Source organism: Caloenas nicobarica, chromosome 1 (genome assembly GCF_036013445.1).
Source record: "Caloenas nicobarica isolate bCalNic1 chromosome 1, bCalNic1.hap1, whole genome shotgun sequence".
NCBI lineage: Eukaryota > Metazoa > Chordata > Aves > Columbiformes > Columbidae > Caloenas > Caloenas nicobarica.
The window spans coordinates 24521280-24537556 of record NC_088245.1 but is presented as its reverse complement, the minus strand read 5'-3'; the positions used below and the strand labels follow the sequence as shown (position 1 = coordinate 24537556).

The following is a 16277-nucleotide window of genomic DNA, read 5'->3' as shown; positions in this document are numbered from 1 at the left end:
GGAATTGTTTTAGCCCATTTCTCCTTTTGCTTTCTGCCCACTATCCCATTGTACAGAGCACTCTCTCAAAACACTGTCCAGTAACATTACTGTAACTGGTAATACCAGCATTACTTTTATGGAGATTTTTTTCTGGGGAGGCACATCAGTGGAAGTAATGCAAAATAATGGTTCAAAAGAACAAGACATTCTCTTGGCATGTAAACCTGACACTAGTTTTCTAGTACTTGACAGAAACTGAGCTTTCCAGTAACTAACTCAAGGTCTTTAAATTCCTGTTGCTTTAACAAGTAAAGTACAGCTATTTTAAAAGGCAGAAGATTAAAATACCAAATTACAGTTCAGGAAAATGACAGTTAATTCAGTAAACTGACCAAACCCAAGTTTCATGAAAGTGAAGCTTGAAATTATACATCATAACTATTCTAAAAGATTGAAGATACATAAGAAATGGTATTAGGAAAAAACCCAACCCATTCCTAAGAGGTGTATTCATGCACACTGTACTTTCATCACAAGATATGGGTACTAGCCCATATACCAGAATAAGTAAGTTTGTAAACAGAAAGCTAGAGATAAAAATATGGCTACATCATTTCTGTTGTTATGACAAGTCAGGACCCACATGCATTTTGTATGAGGAAGCACAGCTAAGCAGGCACAGCTGTAAGAATAACAGTGTGAAAGAGCTGACCATTGGGGCTAAATATGAGTCTGCACTGAGCTGATCACTTCAATGAGACATTTTAAAATAAAACAAAAAAATGAAAAACCCCACAAACAACACCACCCCAAAACCAAACAACAACAAAAAACTCCTCCCCCCCCAAAAAACCCCAAACAAACAACAACAAAAAAAATCAAAATCAAAAAACCAAACCACAACAACCAACAAAACAAATCCAAACTCAAGAAGAAAGTCCTTACTGGAAATTAGATGGCGTTCCAATATCTGCCTTTGTCAATCTTCTCTTTTTAGTTTTTCCTTTCTTCTTTTCTTTGGTATATGAAATATTGTTGACTTGTGGAGTATAAAATCTGTTAGTTGTAATTTCTGGGTTTTTGATATCAACAGTTGCCATTGGTAGATTTGGGCCTGTGAAGGTAAAGTACAGGGGTTTTACTACTGTGTTTCAACAAAGCCATATTTAACCTACAAACATTTTTTTTGAGTGGCAAAATAATTGTGCCGTAGCCATAGCTCTACATGCCACACACACCTGTCTAGGTTCTGGATGTTCAGAAACACAAATTAAGTGATTTGCTGAAGAAAAAAACACCCAACTAACCAAGAAACCCCAAAACATATTGCTAAAGCAAAGCAATGGCAGAAAAATTTTCTACACTAGAATTTGATTTTTGCAAACTTGGCAGAGACAGTAATTCTAAACTAACAAGCTTTCATGTGCACAGAACACACGGAAACAGACACATTAAGGTACAGCTCAGCTACAATTCTGGACAAGATGAAAGATGTGAGTGCCATCAAAGGTAACACCCAGGACACCATCACCTTGGCAGCACAGCAAACTGATCTTAAAGGAGAAGGAACCTTTGCTGAAGAGCCCCCAGACAGGAATGTTTTCTGCCAACGCACACAGAACCAGGACAGCACAGAACTTGAGAAGGCTGCTCTGGACACACTAGTGTCTTCAAGTACATTGCAATAACTCTGGAGCTATTCAGGATTTCTTATTTCTTACTCTTTGGCAGGTTTGCAAAATTAAGTCCCCCATAAAAACAAAGCTTGAAGAGCAGTGACAGTGAAAACAGCACCAGGAATAGAAATTAAACGCTCAAATTATTAATTATGTTCTCAAACCTTTTCATTCATTAAACAATTCTGAATTACTACTGTTGTTATTTAAAATGCATCTGAATTATACTCCTGCCAATTTTCACATTTTAGTATTATATTACTTGCATAATACTAACAAATAAATATGTAACACCTGGCATGTTTTCCACTCTTTTTTAAAAAATTTTAACAGAAAATAACTCTTGACCCAAGTAACTAAAAGTAGTATTTAAATACTAAGAGGCAGTTTATGCATTTTTCATATATATATATATACACACACACACACATATATTAAAAAAAAACAACGCAAAAATGATATGTGATCTCACAGTGCAAAGTCCAAATCAGAAAGAAGGAAACAATCGATAACATGGCTGGCATTTGGAGTTTAACACCTCAGTGGGAAGGACCTAGTACTGGCCAGAACAAGAAACAAGAACAGAAACACGACACTGGGATATGGCAAAACTCATCTGAAACTACATGTCAACCCTTATGCTACTGTAGGAGTCTTGAAGGACAAGATTTAAAACTTGGTTGAAACTGCAGGAAGACTTTCTTAAGTGCTTTCCACTAAGCAGAAATGCTTTGATCTAAAAGTGTTAATTTCATTAGATTCAAAAACAAACCCAAAAATACTGTAGGAGTTAATTTTTGTTTCAATCACCTACTGTATTTTCTCACCATTACAGTGATATTTGTCGTTTCAAAAGATACACTGAGGTTCAAAAAGAAAGATATACCTTAGCACTTCTAGGAAGTCCTTGATACTCTTCTGACAATTCCTAAAAGTCTATTAAATTACACCTTTTTGCATGTAAAATCCTAAAATAACCATACATTGTACCACAAAGCAGCAGTCGTTTGCAAATACGAGTTTTATTCAGCTAAGCTGAAACTAAGGACTGATAGCCTGATACTAATTCCTTGATACTAATAATATTCATACCAGAGATCACAGTAAACTCTTAAAGAAGAAATTTTTTCTTACCATCAGGTTTAGACCTTAGATGTCCACGAGGGATAAAAGAACCTTGGAAAGAATTGTACTCTTCTAGAACCGCCATATTTATATCCAGTAAAATTTTTCCCATCATAAGACATGCACCTTCCCCATCAGGTGTAGACAGCTCAATAAACAAAGATGAGAGAGGCATATAGAGCTCATCGTTAGGAAGCACCTGACAGTACAGTGGCCTTAAGCATCCACTGTTACCAGAATCTGCGACATCTTCAGAAGGGGCTCCAGAAAATGTAGTACAGAACATTTTGAAATGTTAAGAAATTCTTTGTATTCTATTTAGAACCTCTCTAGGCATCTGTCCCAGACTACAGACAGCCCTACAATAAATGCAAACTGTTCTAGTTAACATCTAAAACAAAATTCTGCCACATGGTTCTTAAAGATCCCCTCAAAACCTAATTCTCTGACAAATCCTTATTTCATCCAGAACTGCACTAAGAGGTCAGTTCAACCACAATAACTCTTCTTTATTTGCATAAAGAGACCTAGCTGTTACAAATGCGTATAACACAAATCCCAGGAAATTACAGACTAATACATTTTACATAACTGTTAATGCCAATTTGATTTTAATCCTGCAATTCTACAAAAAAACCCCACAAAAACAAAAAAACCCACTTAAATCTGTAACATTGAAAATGTCATATGAAAAGACAGAGGGCTTTTTCCATGCAGCTTCAATGTATGCAGAAAATCCAAGCAAACAAGCCCCACTAAACCAAAATTCCCCATAGCATTTCAAGCACGGATCATGTGACTACAGAAGTGTGACTGTTGTTGTTTTTCAGTTTTAAAGGTAATTATGCATTGATAGCCACTAAAATAAGGTGTTTTTTTTTTTTCCCCAATAGAATTTCACTGCATATGAAGAGTAGAACAAAAACCCGCTGATCCTACAACATGTTTTTTTCTAGTTATATGCTGATAGTATGTATCTGCCCTAGTCTGAATTCCAAATACTGAAATGCAGAGTCTGTACAGAGTATAACCCCTGAGACTATAACCCATACCCTGACCATGTCTCACCTGTGACTACAGAGGGCATGACCACACTTAACTCTTTGCCAGCAGAGAAGCCAGGCATTATAGAATTTGACAGAATCAGACAAGGAAAATGGACCTGCTGCGAAAGAGTACAGGGATGTCCCAGAGAAACAGCTCACTAAAGAGCAGAGATGCTCAGAGGTTTGACCAGTGATTATAAACCTGAAACCTTGGGCATAAACCTATGTCTTCCACAGATTCAGGATTAAGGCACGAGGCCAATGAATGCAAATTCAGTATGTGACTATTCTTCTGAAAAAACAAAACAAAACAAGTTGTTGCCTGAGGTCTTAGAGGATGAATTATGGAGACTATTTTGAGCACAAAAGTTTTTGCAGGCTTACTTTTCTTAAATCTATTCCAATCACAGATAGCAATCTAGACAAACATACTGTTTGTGTTACTGTTGGCAACATTTGAAGTAGAGACAAAGGCTACATTTTTTTGTGGTAGGTGGCAATACAGAGTCACCACTGCTGTTTTCCTTCTGGGCTGCTCTGCAGATGTTGCCATCAGAGATGCACTGTTTAGGTGAGCAGAAGCAAACGTCACTCAAGATGCAAAACAGTTAAAACCTTCTGAAAGCTCAGAAAAGCTGGTAAGATGATCATGGATGGTATTACTATGAATGTTTCAGAACTAAACAACCCAGTCCCAGTTGAAGGAATCTATACTAAAAATGCCTGGTCTAAACTGATGATTGCTCAAACTTCCTCCAAAAAAGTTTATGAAAAAGAGTAACTTTTTTTGAGAAGTATTCCACATGGGGACGGCGGCGGGTGAGGGGGGGCTTTATTTGGATATAAAAAGATATCAGTAGTTCCCATAATTAAGGATTAGCTAAGGATTACCTGTTTTGGTCACTGACCAAGATGCTTGGATGTCTTGGTTAGTATAAATTTAAGACTACCTCCTCAGGCTCTAAGAGGACCTCAGATGATCAGTTGACTGTACCCTTGCTCAAGCAGCAAACTAACAGGTACAGTGTTACGACCCACTATCCACATCACCAACAGAAATATCACAGGAGAAATCACTTTTTAATGTCAGTGTGAATTCAGAACTACAAAGACTCCAAACGTGATGTTCACTGATGGGCATTTTTCACTTGATTTTAGAATAGATGGTAAATTTTTTAAAATCAAATTGGTATCTAGTTTTGACTTCTTCCATTAATTCACTGAGAGGATCTCCAGAGAAATCCATATCTTCATGCCAGTAAAATGTATTTCTGAGAGGCAAATAGATTCAAATAAGCCTTCATGAAAAAAAGTTTTATACTGACAAACATATGACCAAAAGTCTATGTTACACAGTTAGCTGGATACATTGAAATAGAGATTTTATGGATGTTTTATGACATCAGTCATCATTATGGCCGCCTTTAGACAAATAAGCTAACTTTCAATTTCAGCATTTGTTTCTGTGTAGTGATCCTATGCACGAGTATTCTGAAGACCAAGCTGCAAATGCAAGATACAAAGTTTTCTTCTCAGTTGAAGCTCAAGGGCCTCTGTCCTATTTGCAACAAAACATGCTCCTCCGAAACCATTCTTTACAAATGCCAGCTAAGCCACAAATCTTTCAAGCTACAAACTAAACAAATGCCATAGAACAGAAACCAAACAAATGTATTAGCCTCAAGGATAAGTTTACTGCTTTTGCCACCTCATGACTATCCTGAACAATTCCAAACCAAAGGTATACATAAACAGTAAGTAACAGTAGTAGAAAAAAATAAAATGCAGTGATTCATGCAAGAAGCTTACCATTTGGTGGGTCTCGTCTTTTTTCTGTTGAAAAAAAAAAAAAAAAAGTCATATTTATTCAAAGGTATCACAGGAAATAATAAATCTAAATTTTAGTTTCCAGTGACCTCAAACTCAAGAATCTACTAATACCCTTAAAGCCTACTTGTTGTGCAATTGAAACAAAGCATTACAGAACAATAAAAACTCAATCTTAGATAATAAGCACAGGTTTCAAGTGAGCAAACTGAGTAGTAGCATAACAAGATAGCTACCGAGTTGGTTTCAGACACTTTGTCTCCAAATTAAGGTGAAATATTCAAAATGCAGCTGTTTTGGTACAACCTATCAAAGCAAGATTTTTGAAGCGTTATGCTTTTTGATTTCCACTGAATGAGACTGTTCATTCATTTTTATTTGAAATATAATTAGCACTTTTATACAGTATTGTTCTCCCTTTGTTTTATGCGAAGAAAATAGGACACAGAGGGCAAGACACTTCACCTGTTATCCAACAACTAACTGAATAATGTGGAACAGAACTAGAAGTTCCTTAGTACTAATCTGATATTCTCTTCACAATGGCAAACTGTTTCACAGACCACAAAGAATTTGGCTTGATAGTTAAAAATGCAGGTGTGAACATTTCACACCTCAGTACTCTCAGCCTACAACAGTAAATTCTCCTTTAAAGGAGATTTCCTTCACTATTAATTCCTATCCACCAGTTTTACCTGCCCTGCAAGTGTCCTTCGGAACCCCCAATACACAGTTACACTATTTGTGTACCCACACACACATGCTTGAGAATTTCTAATTTAGCAGTACCCACATGGGCAAGCACATCAAAAACATGGCTCTATACTCAAGGCCGTACATCCCTCCCTTTAAGATCTGAAGTATCTGAAACCTAACAAACTCAAGAGTTTTGCAATAAGAATTTCTAAGAGACATTTCACTTTTTAGCAAGGTATTCATAGAAGCGCTAAGTGGCACTGGGCCAAATCACGGGAATCCATTACAATTTCCATTAGAAGAAAGAGTTCAAGCGAAAAGGTAGTGGAAAACAAAGCAAGATGTTTTAAATACTTCCTGTAATTTTGCTAGGTATATAAAAGGTTAATTTGTGGCCCAAAGATACTAGATCTGTTTTTCTGTGGTTCCCACTGCTGCCTAGAAAATAGGAACTCCTGTTCTGAACTGCAGCTGACCTGACTGGATAATGGTGGATTTCTCCATTTTTGAAAATGGAGGTGCCTACTGATCCAACACAGATCAACTTCACCAGCTGCCTATGTCCAGAAAACACAGCTCCCTTTGGTAAGTATTCCTGGAAACAAGAATGATCTCTGCTGAGACTTGAATCCAATGCAAGCTGAGCACTTCAGAGATGCCCCTGTCTCCCAGGCAGCAAAAACAAAAGCTGTGACCAAAGATGCAGAAAAAAAGTTCTCTATACGAAGTATCCAGCTTGAAGCTTATGAAGTGTGTTAGGAAGGGCATCAGGAGCTAAAAGCTTGTGGAGGGAAAAGGCAGCTTCAGAGAGGGCTAACAGAGCTCCCCTCCATGAGCGATCCATAAAAATTAGTCAAGAAACTGTGTGCTCAGTATGTGGAAAGGACACTTGTGTGTGTGTACACACTAACATTTCTGAGGCAAGATAATAAAGTAAAAACTAATGGTACCTACATGCAAGAATACCCAAAGTGAGAATGTACTACACTGATAAATACTGAAAAGAGAAACACTGTGTTTACCCTGTTTACCCAGGGAACTATTTGGCAGAGGTTTAAGGAGAGATTATTTAAGTAAACCTACCAAAGAAATTAACTAATTATAGTAATTTTTCCCTAACCTAAGGTTAAGAATTTAATTGACTTAAAAAGTAAATTATTAAATGAGAATTTAGCTAGATGAAAACCAGCCTGATATTAAAAAGATTAAGACAACACATTAATAATTATTTCTCTGCCTTTCTCCCTTATTCTGTTCTATTGGATATCTTGTACGTTTAGAAGCTTTTGTACATTCCCCATTTAGAGTCAAACTTTCACCTCTCTGGAACTCCAGATGCACTCACTCAGGAGCTGTCTGTATACTGGAGTGCATTTCATGCTGAGTGAGGAAGAGCAGAATACCATTGCCTCCTCTTGCAGCTGTCAGACAATATTTTGTGTACTAGTCTTGGCACCACAACATAGTTTTGAGAGCCAGAACTGCTGTTCTTGCTACCTTCCAACAACATAAGCTTTCCATAAGACTCCTGGAGAAGTCTCCTAGCAAGTCCTGAACAGTATAACAGGCTGCTAAGTGATCACGTGGAATACTCCTTCAGTTGAAAGCATGTCAGTTGGCATTGCTAGGAAATGACATGTATTTTGGAAGCCATGGGAGTAAAAATCCCATTAAAACAGAGAAGCATCAAAACTACCAGACTATTTCCTCTGTTTTGAGAGGTTAAGATGCATTAGAATACACACACACAATTTATATATACATTATAAATAACAACTTTCATCTATCATTTATATTAACTATAAATTTATGCATAAATCAATATATGCTTTATATAAGCATTTATAAATAAATAAACACCACCAGCAAATCAGCTTTGACCTAGGCAAGCACAAAGCCCATTATTTTAAAAGCACAATTAGATATAGTCACATCGATGACAAATACAGAACTCCATCTGGTGGCTTGACTAAGGAATCTCATTACTGTTTCCAATTCTTGTTCTGTAGCTCTTAACAAGCAAAAAAAAAAAACCTTGTCGGTTTTTTGTTTTGTTTTTAATTCAAGTGGTCTTCAAGTTGTAAGCATTTAGGGAAGGGGAGCTGTTTGTGAGAATACAATGTATGGACTAAGCTTATCCTACAACATGAATTTGGGCACACAAACCAAGATATTAGCCTATGTGGAAGGACAGAGGTCAAGCTCTGTCCTATGAACAGGAGGTTTGGCTGAACTGCTATTTTCAAAGTTTGGTATGGCCAGAAATGCAAATGTATTTCCTCCCAAGTCAAGTCTGTGCACTGTAGCACTGTGTTTTAGACACATAATAGAGTGAAACTTCAGGAACAGAAGATGCAAGCTGATGCAAGACTACTTTTATACAAGTATGAGAAACATTACTAATGCTACTTCTTAATGACCCCACTTCTCATGAAACCCTATGAACTTATTCTACTTCTGAGCAGAAGGAATCTTAAAGAAGCCATTTAAGCGTCTGGAACAAATGCTCTGCACCTGAGCCACCATACCTGAACGAAATCCAAGTGAATACATACAGATCATGTAGGTTCCCAAGAATACCTGCAAGGATGGCACTCCAAGATGAAAGCTACCTCCCCTTACATCGGTCTACACTGCATTGCTAGTGCACTTCAGTTCCAGAATGGACCACAAAAATGCATCCTGTAACTTGAACACAAGTCCATGCTACAGCTTACAGCAAGCCTGAGCACATCCATGTGTTCCCAGCCTATGTTTTATACCACCTTATTCTTCACAGACACATGGCTGTCAGACAGGCAAGTTGTTTACGGACTCCTTGGAAAAGGACCAACACGAGATCTGTAGGAACCCTGAGCTCCCTTTAAAACATGGACCATGTTCCTAAGGCATCTTGCAGCTGGCAAAAAGCGGGGTGTCCTTCAGGCTGTTTGTGCTGCTAAGGATGGTATAGGCACATCGTATCTTCTATTCACTAGTTTTGAATAAAAGGTATTTCTCTACTAAATGCTGGACCAATGCCAAAAGCTCATTCACATAAACTACTGAATATACCATATGGTAAAATCTGTTACAACCCACTTGGGCTGAATTTAAACAAACCAGTTATAAACAGCCCAGAGCTAAAAGAGGGTTTAATCAAATGCAAAAACAGCTTACAGAAAGATTTCTAGTTTTCCTGCTGACAGCTTACCATTTTTGCTTCTTCCTGATCTATACTTTCAAACACCACAACCCTGAAGTCTCAGCTTACAAGTAAACTTAGAGCAAGAAGCACCAAATTAAATTATTTCAGAAAAATATTATTTTTGCACAATAAAAAAGCAAGCTTTAATAACACAATTACTCCTAAACATAGATATGGCAGTTGTGCCACCAGCAGCTTTCAGACACAGAAGTAGCTTCCTACCTCCCCCCAAAACAACATAAACAAGCCTGAATTTAAGATTAATTTGAATATTTACCAGATTTTCTCTGTCGTCGTCCAAGTAAATCTGTTACTGTTTTGCGGAATAGTTTAGCTTCTTCTTCATTAGCAAAATTAAGACCAACTTGACATGTCTGAAAAACATTAATATTCCCCCACCCATGACTAAGAAAATGTTTCAAAGCCTTTCTTAAATGTCTTCTTACACCTTCTGAAGGTGTTATCAGAAAAAATAATGACTGCAAATTCAGAACCAAGTCATAGTGAAACTTTCTATCTTAGAAATGTCTGTCTACTAATCAAGTTTCTAGAGCTCATGGCTAACAAATTTGGGCAAAATCTTGTAGCTTGGAATCAAAGTGGGGAGAGGAAAATTTCTGCTTTAAGAATATGTGACAGTTCACAAGCATCATCTGCAAGTCAAAATGCAATTTCATTAAAGGGAATTGAAAATAAAGAACTGCATTTTATGCTTCTGTCCTGTGGATTAAGTTTTCTAGTTGAGATACAAGAAAAATCCTTTTATAAATAAGCTTTAAAAGCTTAAAGGAAGACAGGTAATATTTTACTTTTATAAATAATTTACAGAACGAAATAAAAACCTCAGTGATATTAAAAGAAACTATTGTTCAAATAAAAGGTATTTTAAAATAGGTATTCAAAAGACATTGAGACTCACATCTCCAGCAAAGGTATGAAAATATCCTCTAGGACTATTATATACAAAGTTATTGTACAGCTCCTGCTCCCACAGTAATTTTCCATCCTGAAAAAAAGAAAACAAAAAAATCGAAAAACTTAAGAGAAATTGCAGAGTTTAACTTCTTTCACAATAGAATCTATTAAGAGTTGGAAGATGCATGGCATTAAGCATCTACCTTGCTATTAAGCCAACAAATGAGCTCAATCAAAATCAAAATACACTGGAACTTGTGGAAGTGCTGTGGGAGACTATTCTATTAGGTCACTGTTCTGTTCAAATTCCTGAATATTTTCAAAAAACATCCTTCAAGTTCTACAATCCTGCAATAGCGATACCGAGAGTACTAACAGCGACCAGTGATAGGAATACAGCCATAACAGCAATAGCAATAAAGAAGAATTCCAGTCTCCTGTTATTATCTCAGGCTTGAAAACAGTTAACTTAAAGAGAACAAAAATCTCATCTTTTTAAGAATTTTTGTATCTTTAAATGGCATTACAGTCCAGCGCTGAAGGAACAGGTTTGTCATTAAGTCGAATATTCAAGTGACCAAATCACAAAGTCAAATGCAAGCACCAACTGGCAACCCTGAACAAATCTGAGAGATTTCAAGCACTGGATGCTGACAGATAACAAGCTGTTCCTGGCTACAGAGATAATGGGAAGCTTTCCAAAGTCTCAAAGTCAGTAGGACTTATGCTTCTTGGTATCATTTTTGTTATGAAAACACATGTTGGACACTTCATCTTTTAGCTTCCACTGGCTTGAGTGAAATATTATAATAGGACAAAGATTTTCAATATGAATGTGTATATTGTGGTGGGAAAAAAAACCAAACACCTTGTTTATCCTGTAGCTTTTACATGCACCAACACACTAATAAAAAATATTGTTTCCACCTGTATAGAAGATAGCACCTGTTTTGTTAATATCACCCAAAGTAGTGACACCCACTATAATTTTGACAGCTATCCGTATCAGTGACACTACTTTCACTGGTCTGACTAATCAGAGGACAGCTTCTATGAGCTGTAAGAAAATTGTACCTGATATTTATTTCATCCATAAAACCTGACATCAATGAAATAATTTAAATTTAGAATACCTGGGAAAGTTGCACTTGCCTATTAATAAGCACTGTAATTGCACTGCTCAAAGCACAACCATTTACTTCACAATTTCAATGAGTTTGTAGCTACGACAACCAACACTAAATTCAAAATGAAGAATCAATACAACCAAGCTTAAAGAGTCTGAAAAAATGAAAAAAATGTGCTTACCTTAATATCAAATATTCTGATAAAATATGACCTCTGCGGATTGTCCTTTACAAGGCAAGCTACACCACAGCATTTCTTTGACCACATGCCATTGCGATCTGCTGCATAAATCTGAACAACTGCTGAAGACATAGTCTAAAAAGAAAAGGTAGCTATTACTTTTAAGGTAAAAATCACAAATTCTACATTTTGCCTTTTATCAAAACATCTCTTAATTTTGTTCCTTGTTCTAGGCAACAACTCTGATGATTTCCCAGGTGGTAAAGTTCAAATGACCCCAAATCACTTCTGTGCTTTAGATTTTCATTTCTATGCAAGATTTAGACGGCTTAGGAACCCAACTGAACATTTTGTTCTTGCTCAGAAAAATCAGCAAAGAGACTTTGTTTGTAAGAGGCAGACCAGTAACTATGGTGGTCACACAGAGAAGCCCCAGTGTGCAACTGTGTTTTTTTCTGTTCCGTACTTCGAAGTGGACAGATAATCAACACTCGGGCTAGAGCCGTAAATTACACAGTGCTTGGAAACACTCCTGGGTACTGGAAATCAACTGTCTATGTTGCTTAGTTGCTAAAATGGCCTCTGGCATGATTTTAGCCTATGCCAACTAGCAAACTCCTAAAATTCTTGGGCATGGTTTGAGAATTCACATGAGCTAGGCTCGTTCCCAGCTGGCAACTTGAAATCATCCTGTTTTCAAATTCAGAGTTTCTAATATGATATTAAGATTATTCCACACCAAATTGCTTCAGTCACTGGGAATGTTCCTCAGCATATTTTCTAGTATATATGTGTCCTACCTTAACAGTTCTATGAGGAAATGAAAATTGGAGCCTTTGAAGAATATTTGTTTAGCAGCCAAGTCATAAGGACATAAAGCTTAAAGGCTCTGTAATGGGACAGACCAGAGGCTACCTAACCCAAGATCTACTCTCCAACAGCACCAGACGCCTACATAAGAATACAAGAGTCCAACATCATCCCATTGTTAAACTGATAATCTTGTATAATCTTGGGAGTACAACCTCAGGAACTGGCGGGTTCAAAGCTTCCCTAAGACAGCATACGTGTTTTACAGCACACGGACTTTTCCTTTGTGGATTTATCTAATCACTCTTCAGAGCTATGTGAACACCTGGGCATCACAACACTGGGCAGGGCTGTATTTCACAGTTCCCATAGGCACTGTGTGAACAGTTAGCTCTTTACCCAAAAGTTTGCCACCTGCTAGTTTCAGTTGACTGTCCCTCCTTGTTCTTACATTGGGACATGGTGTTAATGATTTCATAGTTGTCCCTCCATGCTGCACGTGTTTTTATATATATTTATCACACTACTTTGCCCTAAAAGTTCTCTACTATTTAGGAAGTTATACTAGTTTTAAGCCAGTCTTATACTAAGAAAAAAAATAAACAACAACCACCACCAACAACAAACAAACAAAGAAACCAAACAAACCACCACAATTTAATTAGCCTTGTCACTCCTACATGAATGTTACCAAGTCCTATTACATCCTTCTTTGACTGGGGATGAGACTAATGCTGTATGAATCCAGTTTGTTAGCCCTTTGAACACAGAGTAACAATATTGTTTTCTGGTTTGTTCTCTATTTCCCTGTAAGTCAAAGAGTTTTGTTTCCCTTTTCACTATGGAACATTAAGCAGAAGTTTTCATAGATCTGTCATGGTTCCCAGATCCTTCTGGTGGGATCATACATAGTCTGAGTCATGGGCTCCATATTAAGTTTTCCCCACTTGCTCTACAAGCATTACTTGGCTTTCATCAACACTGACTACTTGCCAAAACACTTGACATCTAGAATACAGACATGTCTTGTTGCATTATAAGATTATCTACTAAATCTCAGTATCACCCATGTCACACTTTTCAACAGGTTTAAAATAACCAAAAGAAGAACCCAAGTTTCACGGGAAAAAAACTTCCAATTTTGTTAAAATAGAGTGAAAGTAATCTAGCCAGACTGACAGCTACTCCTTGGGGAAGCTTTATAACCTTTGCCCAAGAACTGTGATGCAACTTTCCCAAGTCAAGATATAATTCTGTTCCTCTTTGCAACCACCTCTTCAGAAGTTGTCAGACTGACTACTAAGCTTTCTGGCAACCTACTGAAAAAGCTAAAGCATGACTGACCGATGAAAAGAAAGCTTTGCAGTTGCCTCCTCAAATGCTCTACAGCTAAGAGTAAAGTAAAACTGCTCTCCCTGTAACCTACAGTGCAATGTGAATATTTTAACTGGACTTATCAGATGAGTAAAAAGGAGACCCTTCAATTAGCCATACTACCACAACTAAACAGCTGACACTAAGTTTCAGGTGTAAGAGATGGCATTTTTACGCTTATGTTGCAATAGGCAAAGACTTAATTTTGGGCACAACTGGTCAGATTTTGTTCAAAACTTCTGCTAACAGCCTTTTCTCTCATTTCTCCAACATCATTGCATTGTTAAACTGATAATCTTGCAGACGCAAAACAACAAAAAAGAGCATAGGCGGGCCATTCTACAATGTAACTAAGGCATCACATTCAACCACAGCAACCATCCCACTGTCCATGCAAGAAACCTCCTCAACCCTCCAAAACAAGTCCAGTTCTACTAACCTCCCTCCAACAGTACTACCCACAGAAATAGGTGGTCTTGGCAGGAATTATGCAACTTAAATTCAAGGCGCAGAAGACAGTGATCTGGGTCAAGAAAGGGCTCCCTGTGCATTGCTTCCTATCATATCTAGCAGTAAAAGCACCAACTGGATTATCTGGCTAAACAAGTAACTGTCGTAACTCGATGATGATTGTATATAAAACCTTGAGCCAGCACCCACCCCACGAGTAGTCAGAAGAATACTGCACAAAAAGACCATGTCCTCATTCTGCCCAGTCATAACAGATTTAATGTACACTTGGATTCTTTATAAGTAGAGCTTAATTTACAAGTTAGAGAACAATTTCACTGAATCTAAAGCAGGTGTTGTTTTGAGGCCTACCAAGCTTAGAGTTCAATTACATTTTAACTTATTCATTAGCATTGTGCAAATTCCTAGCGCTGACAGAGTACCATGAAGCTTTCAGATGTTAGAACATATAATTGTGAATTCCACTGTTATGCCACTGTCATTTTTTTTAGTAAAAGGACAATATAGGAAAAAATACAAGGTGTATTTTTGTGGGGAGAGGAACAATAAAATCCAACTCTTTCTACTTCAGCCACTGCTCATTTTCATCCTGCAGAGCAGTGCTTCCATGCTTTATGCTGTTCAGCTTCCGGAAGACAGGTGGCAAAAATATTTAATCATCCACAGCCTTTGGAAACTTACAAACCTACCAGCAAAATTTAAAACTTGAGAAAATATATGAACATAAACTTTATCTACTGCTATTTATTATGAATCCTAGTCACATAAATTAATAAAATAGTCAACTTTAACTGCACAGTTGCAGCATCTGAGAACGTTTATGCAAATATCATAATTTGAGTATTCTACCATATTTTCTGAATAAGCATTCATTTTGTCTATTTTGATGCCAATTAATACACTCAGTTCAGTTTCTCACAGCATTCTTGAAGAGAACATTATATTAATATTTAAAAGTATGGGTTCTTTAAAACTGTGTGTGGATATTTCTTCACACGAGGTCATGCCACCAATTTTACATACAGAATTAGACTACAATTGAGTCCTCAGCGTAACTAGTGCATTCTGAGATAGAGTAAATCGATCTGTTACTTAATGTCTAAAGTTAACACTTTTTCAGGAGGAGAATTTTGAAGCTGGCATTACTGCTTTGCTTAACAGTTTTGGCGGGGACCTTGTCCTTTTTATGTATCTATATATTTGGAAAAGGTGCATAGGGGAAAGAAAACTGATGGGCCATGGAGATGAGAACCAACCCCCCTCGGCTCCCTTTATTTTTTCCATGGTCAACCTCCGGCCAGAGGACATGCCATTGACTCCAGAAACTCATCACACCCCTCAAACTGACGAGCTATGAAGCAATGAGTCTGGTGTTGTCAGCTGTACACTGGCTGCCTCACTAGCAGAGCTGGTCTCATCCTTGGACACACATACTACAGGATATGTGGTTATCAACAAAAGGCTAATGAAAACACCTTCTGCCTGCAAAAGGTAGCCACAACTAGTCATCACACATTTGTAGAACGTGATCACAGCAGCCACCGGTGGTTTCCAACTGGGCAGCAGATAGCTGTGTACTTTGATGAGCTTCTGGTGTGAACAGTTGCTGCGGTAGCCTGTGAAGTTAATGACTTGCTGTAACTCAGTGTTTCTCGAAAACAGTAAAGCAAGCCAACACAGACAGCGGGCACATCTCATTCCAAGCAAGAGCCATCGCACTAGATTGCTTATAGCTGACATGGATTGTGAAAAGCTAAGAAATTACAGGAAACTAGACAGTAAAACGTAGTGGCCCAAAAGTCACAAAGATCAGCAGCAAGATTAAGGCTGTTAAGAGGATGTTCAGCCACCTCAGTATAC

At 37.5% G+C, this 16277-nt stretch overlaps 1 protein-coding gene across 2 annotated transcripts in view; it reads right to left on the bottom strand.

The window, feature by feature from the left end:
- WASL (WASP like actin nucleation promoting factor) overlaps positions 1-16277 on the bottom strand; it is a 51197-nt gene that overhangs the window by 12116 nt on the left and 22804 nt on the right. For both annotated transcript variants that reach the window (XM_065632300.1, XM_065632309.1), the window contains exons 2-6: positions 11763-11897; positions 10459-10545; positions 9817-9913; positions 5639-5662; positions 928-1096 (exon numbers count right to left, since the gene is read on the bottom strand). In XM_065632300.1, coding sequence (XP_065488372.1) covers positions 928-1096; positions 5639-5662; positions 9817-9913; positions 10459-10545; positions 11763-11897 — 512 coding nt within the window. The remainder of the gene's footprint in view (positions 1-927; positions 1097-5638; positions 5663-9816; positions 9914-10458; positions 10546-11762; positions 11898-16277) is intronic.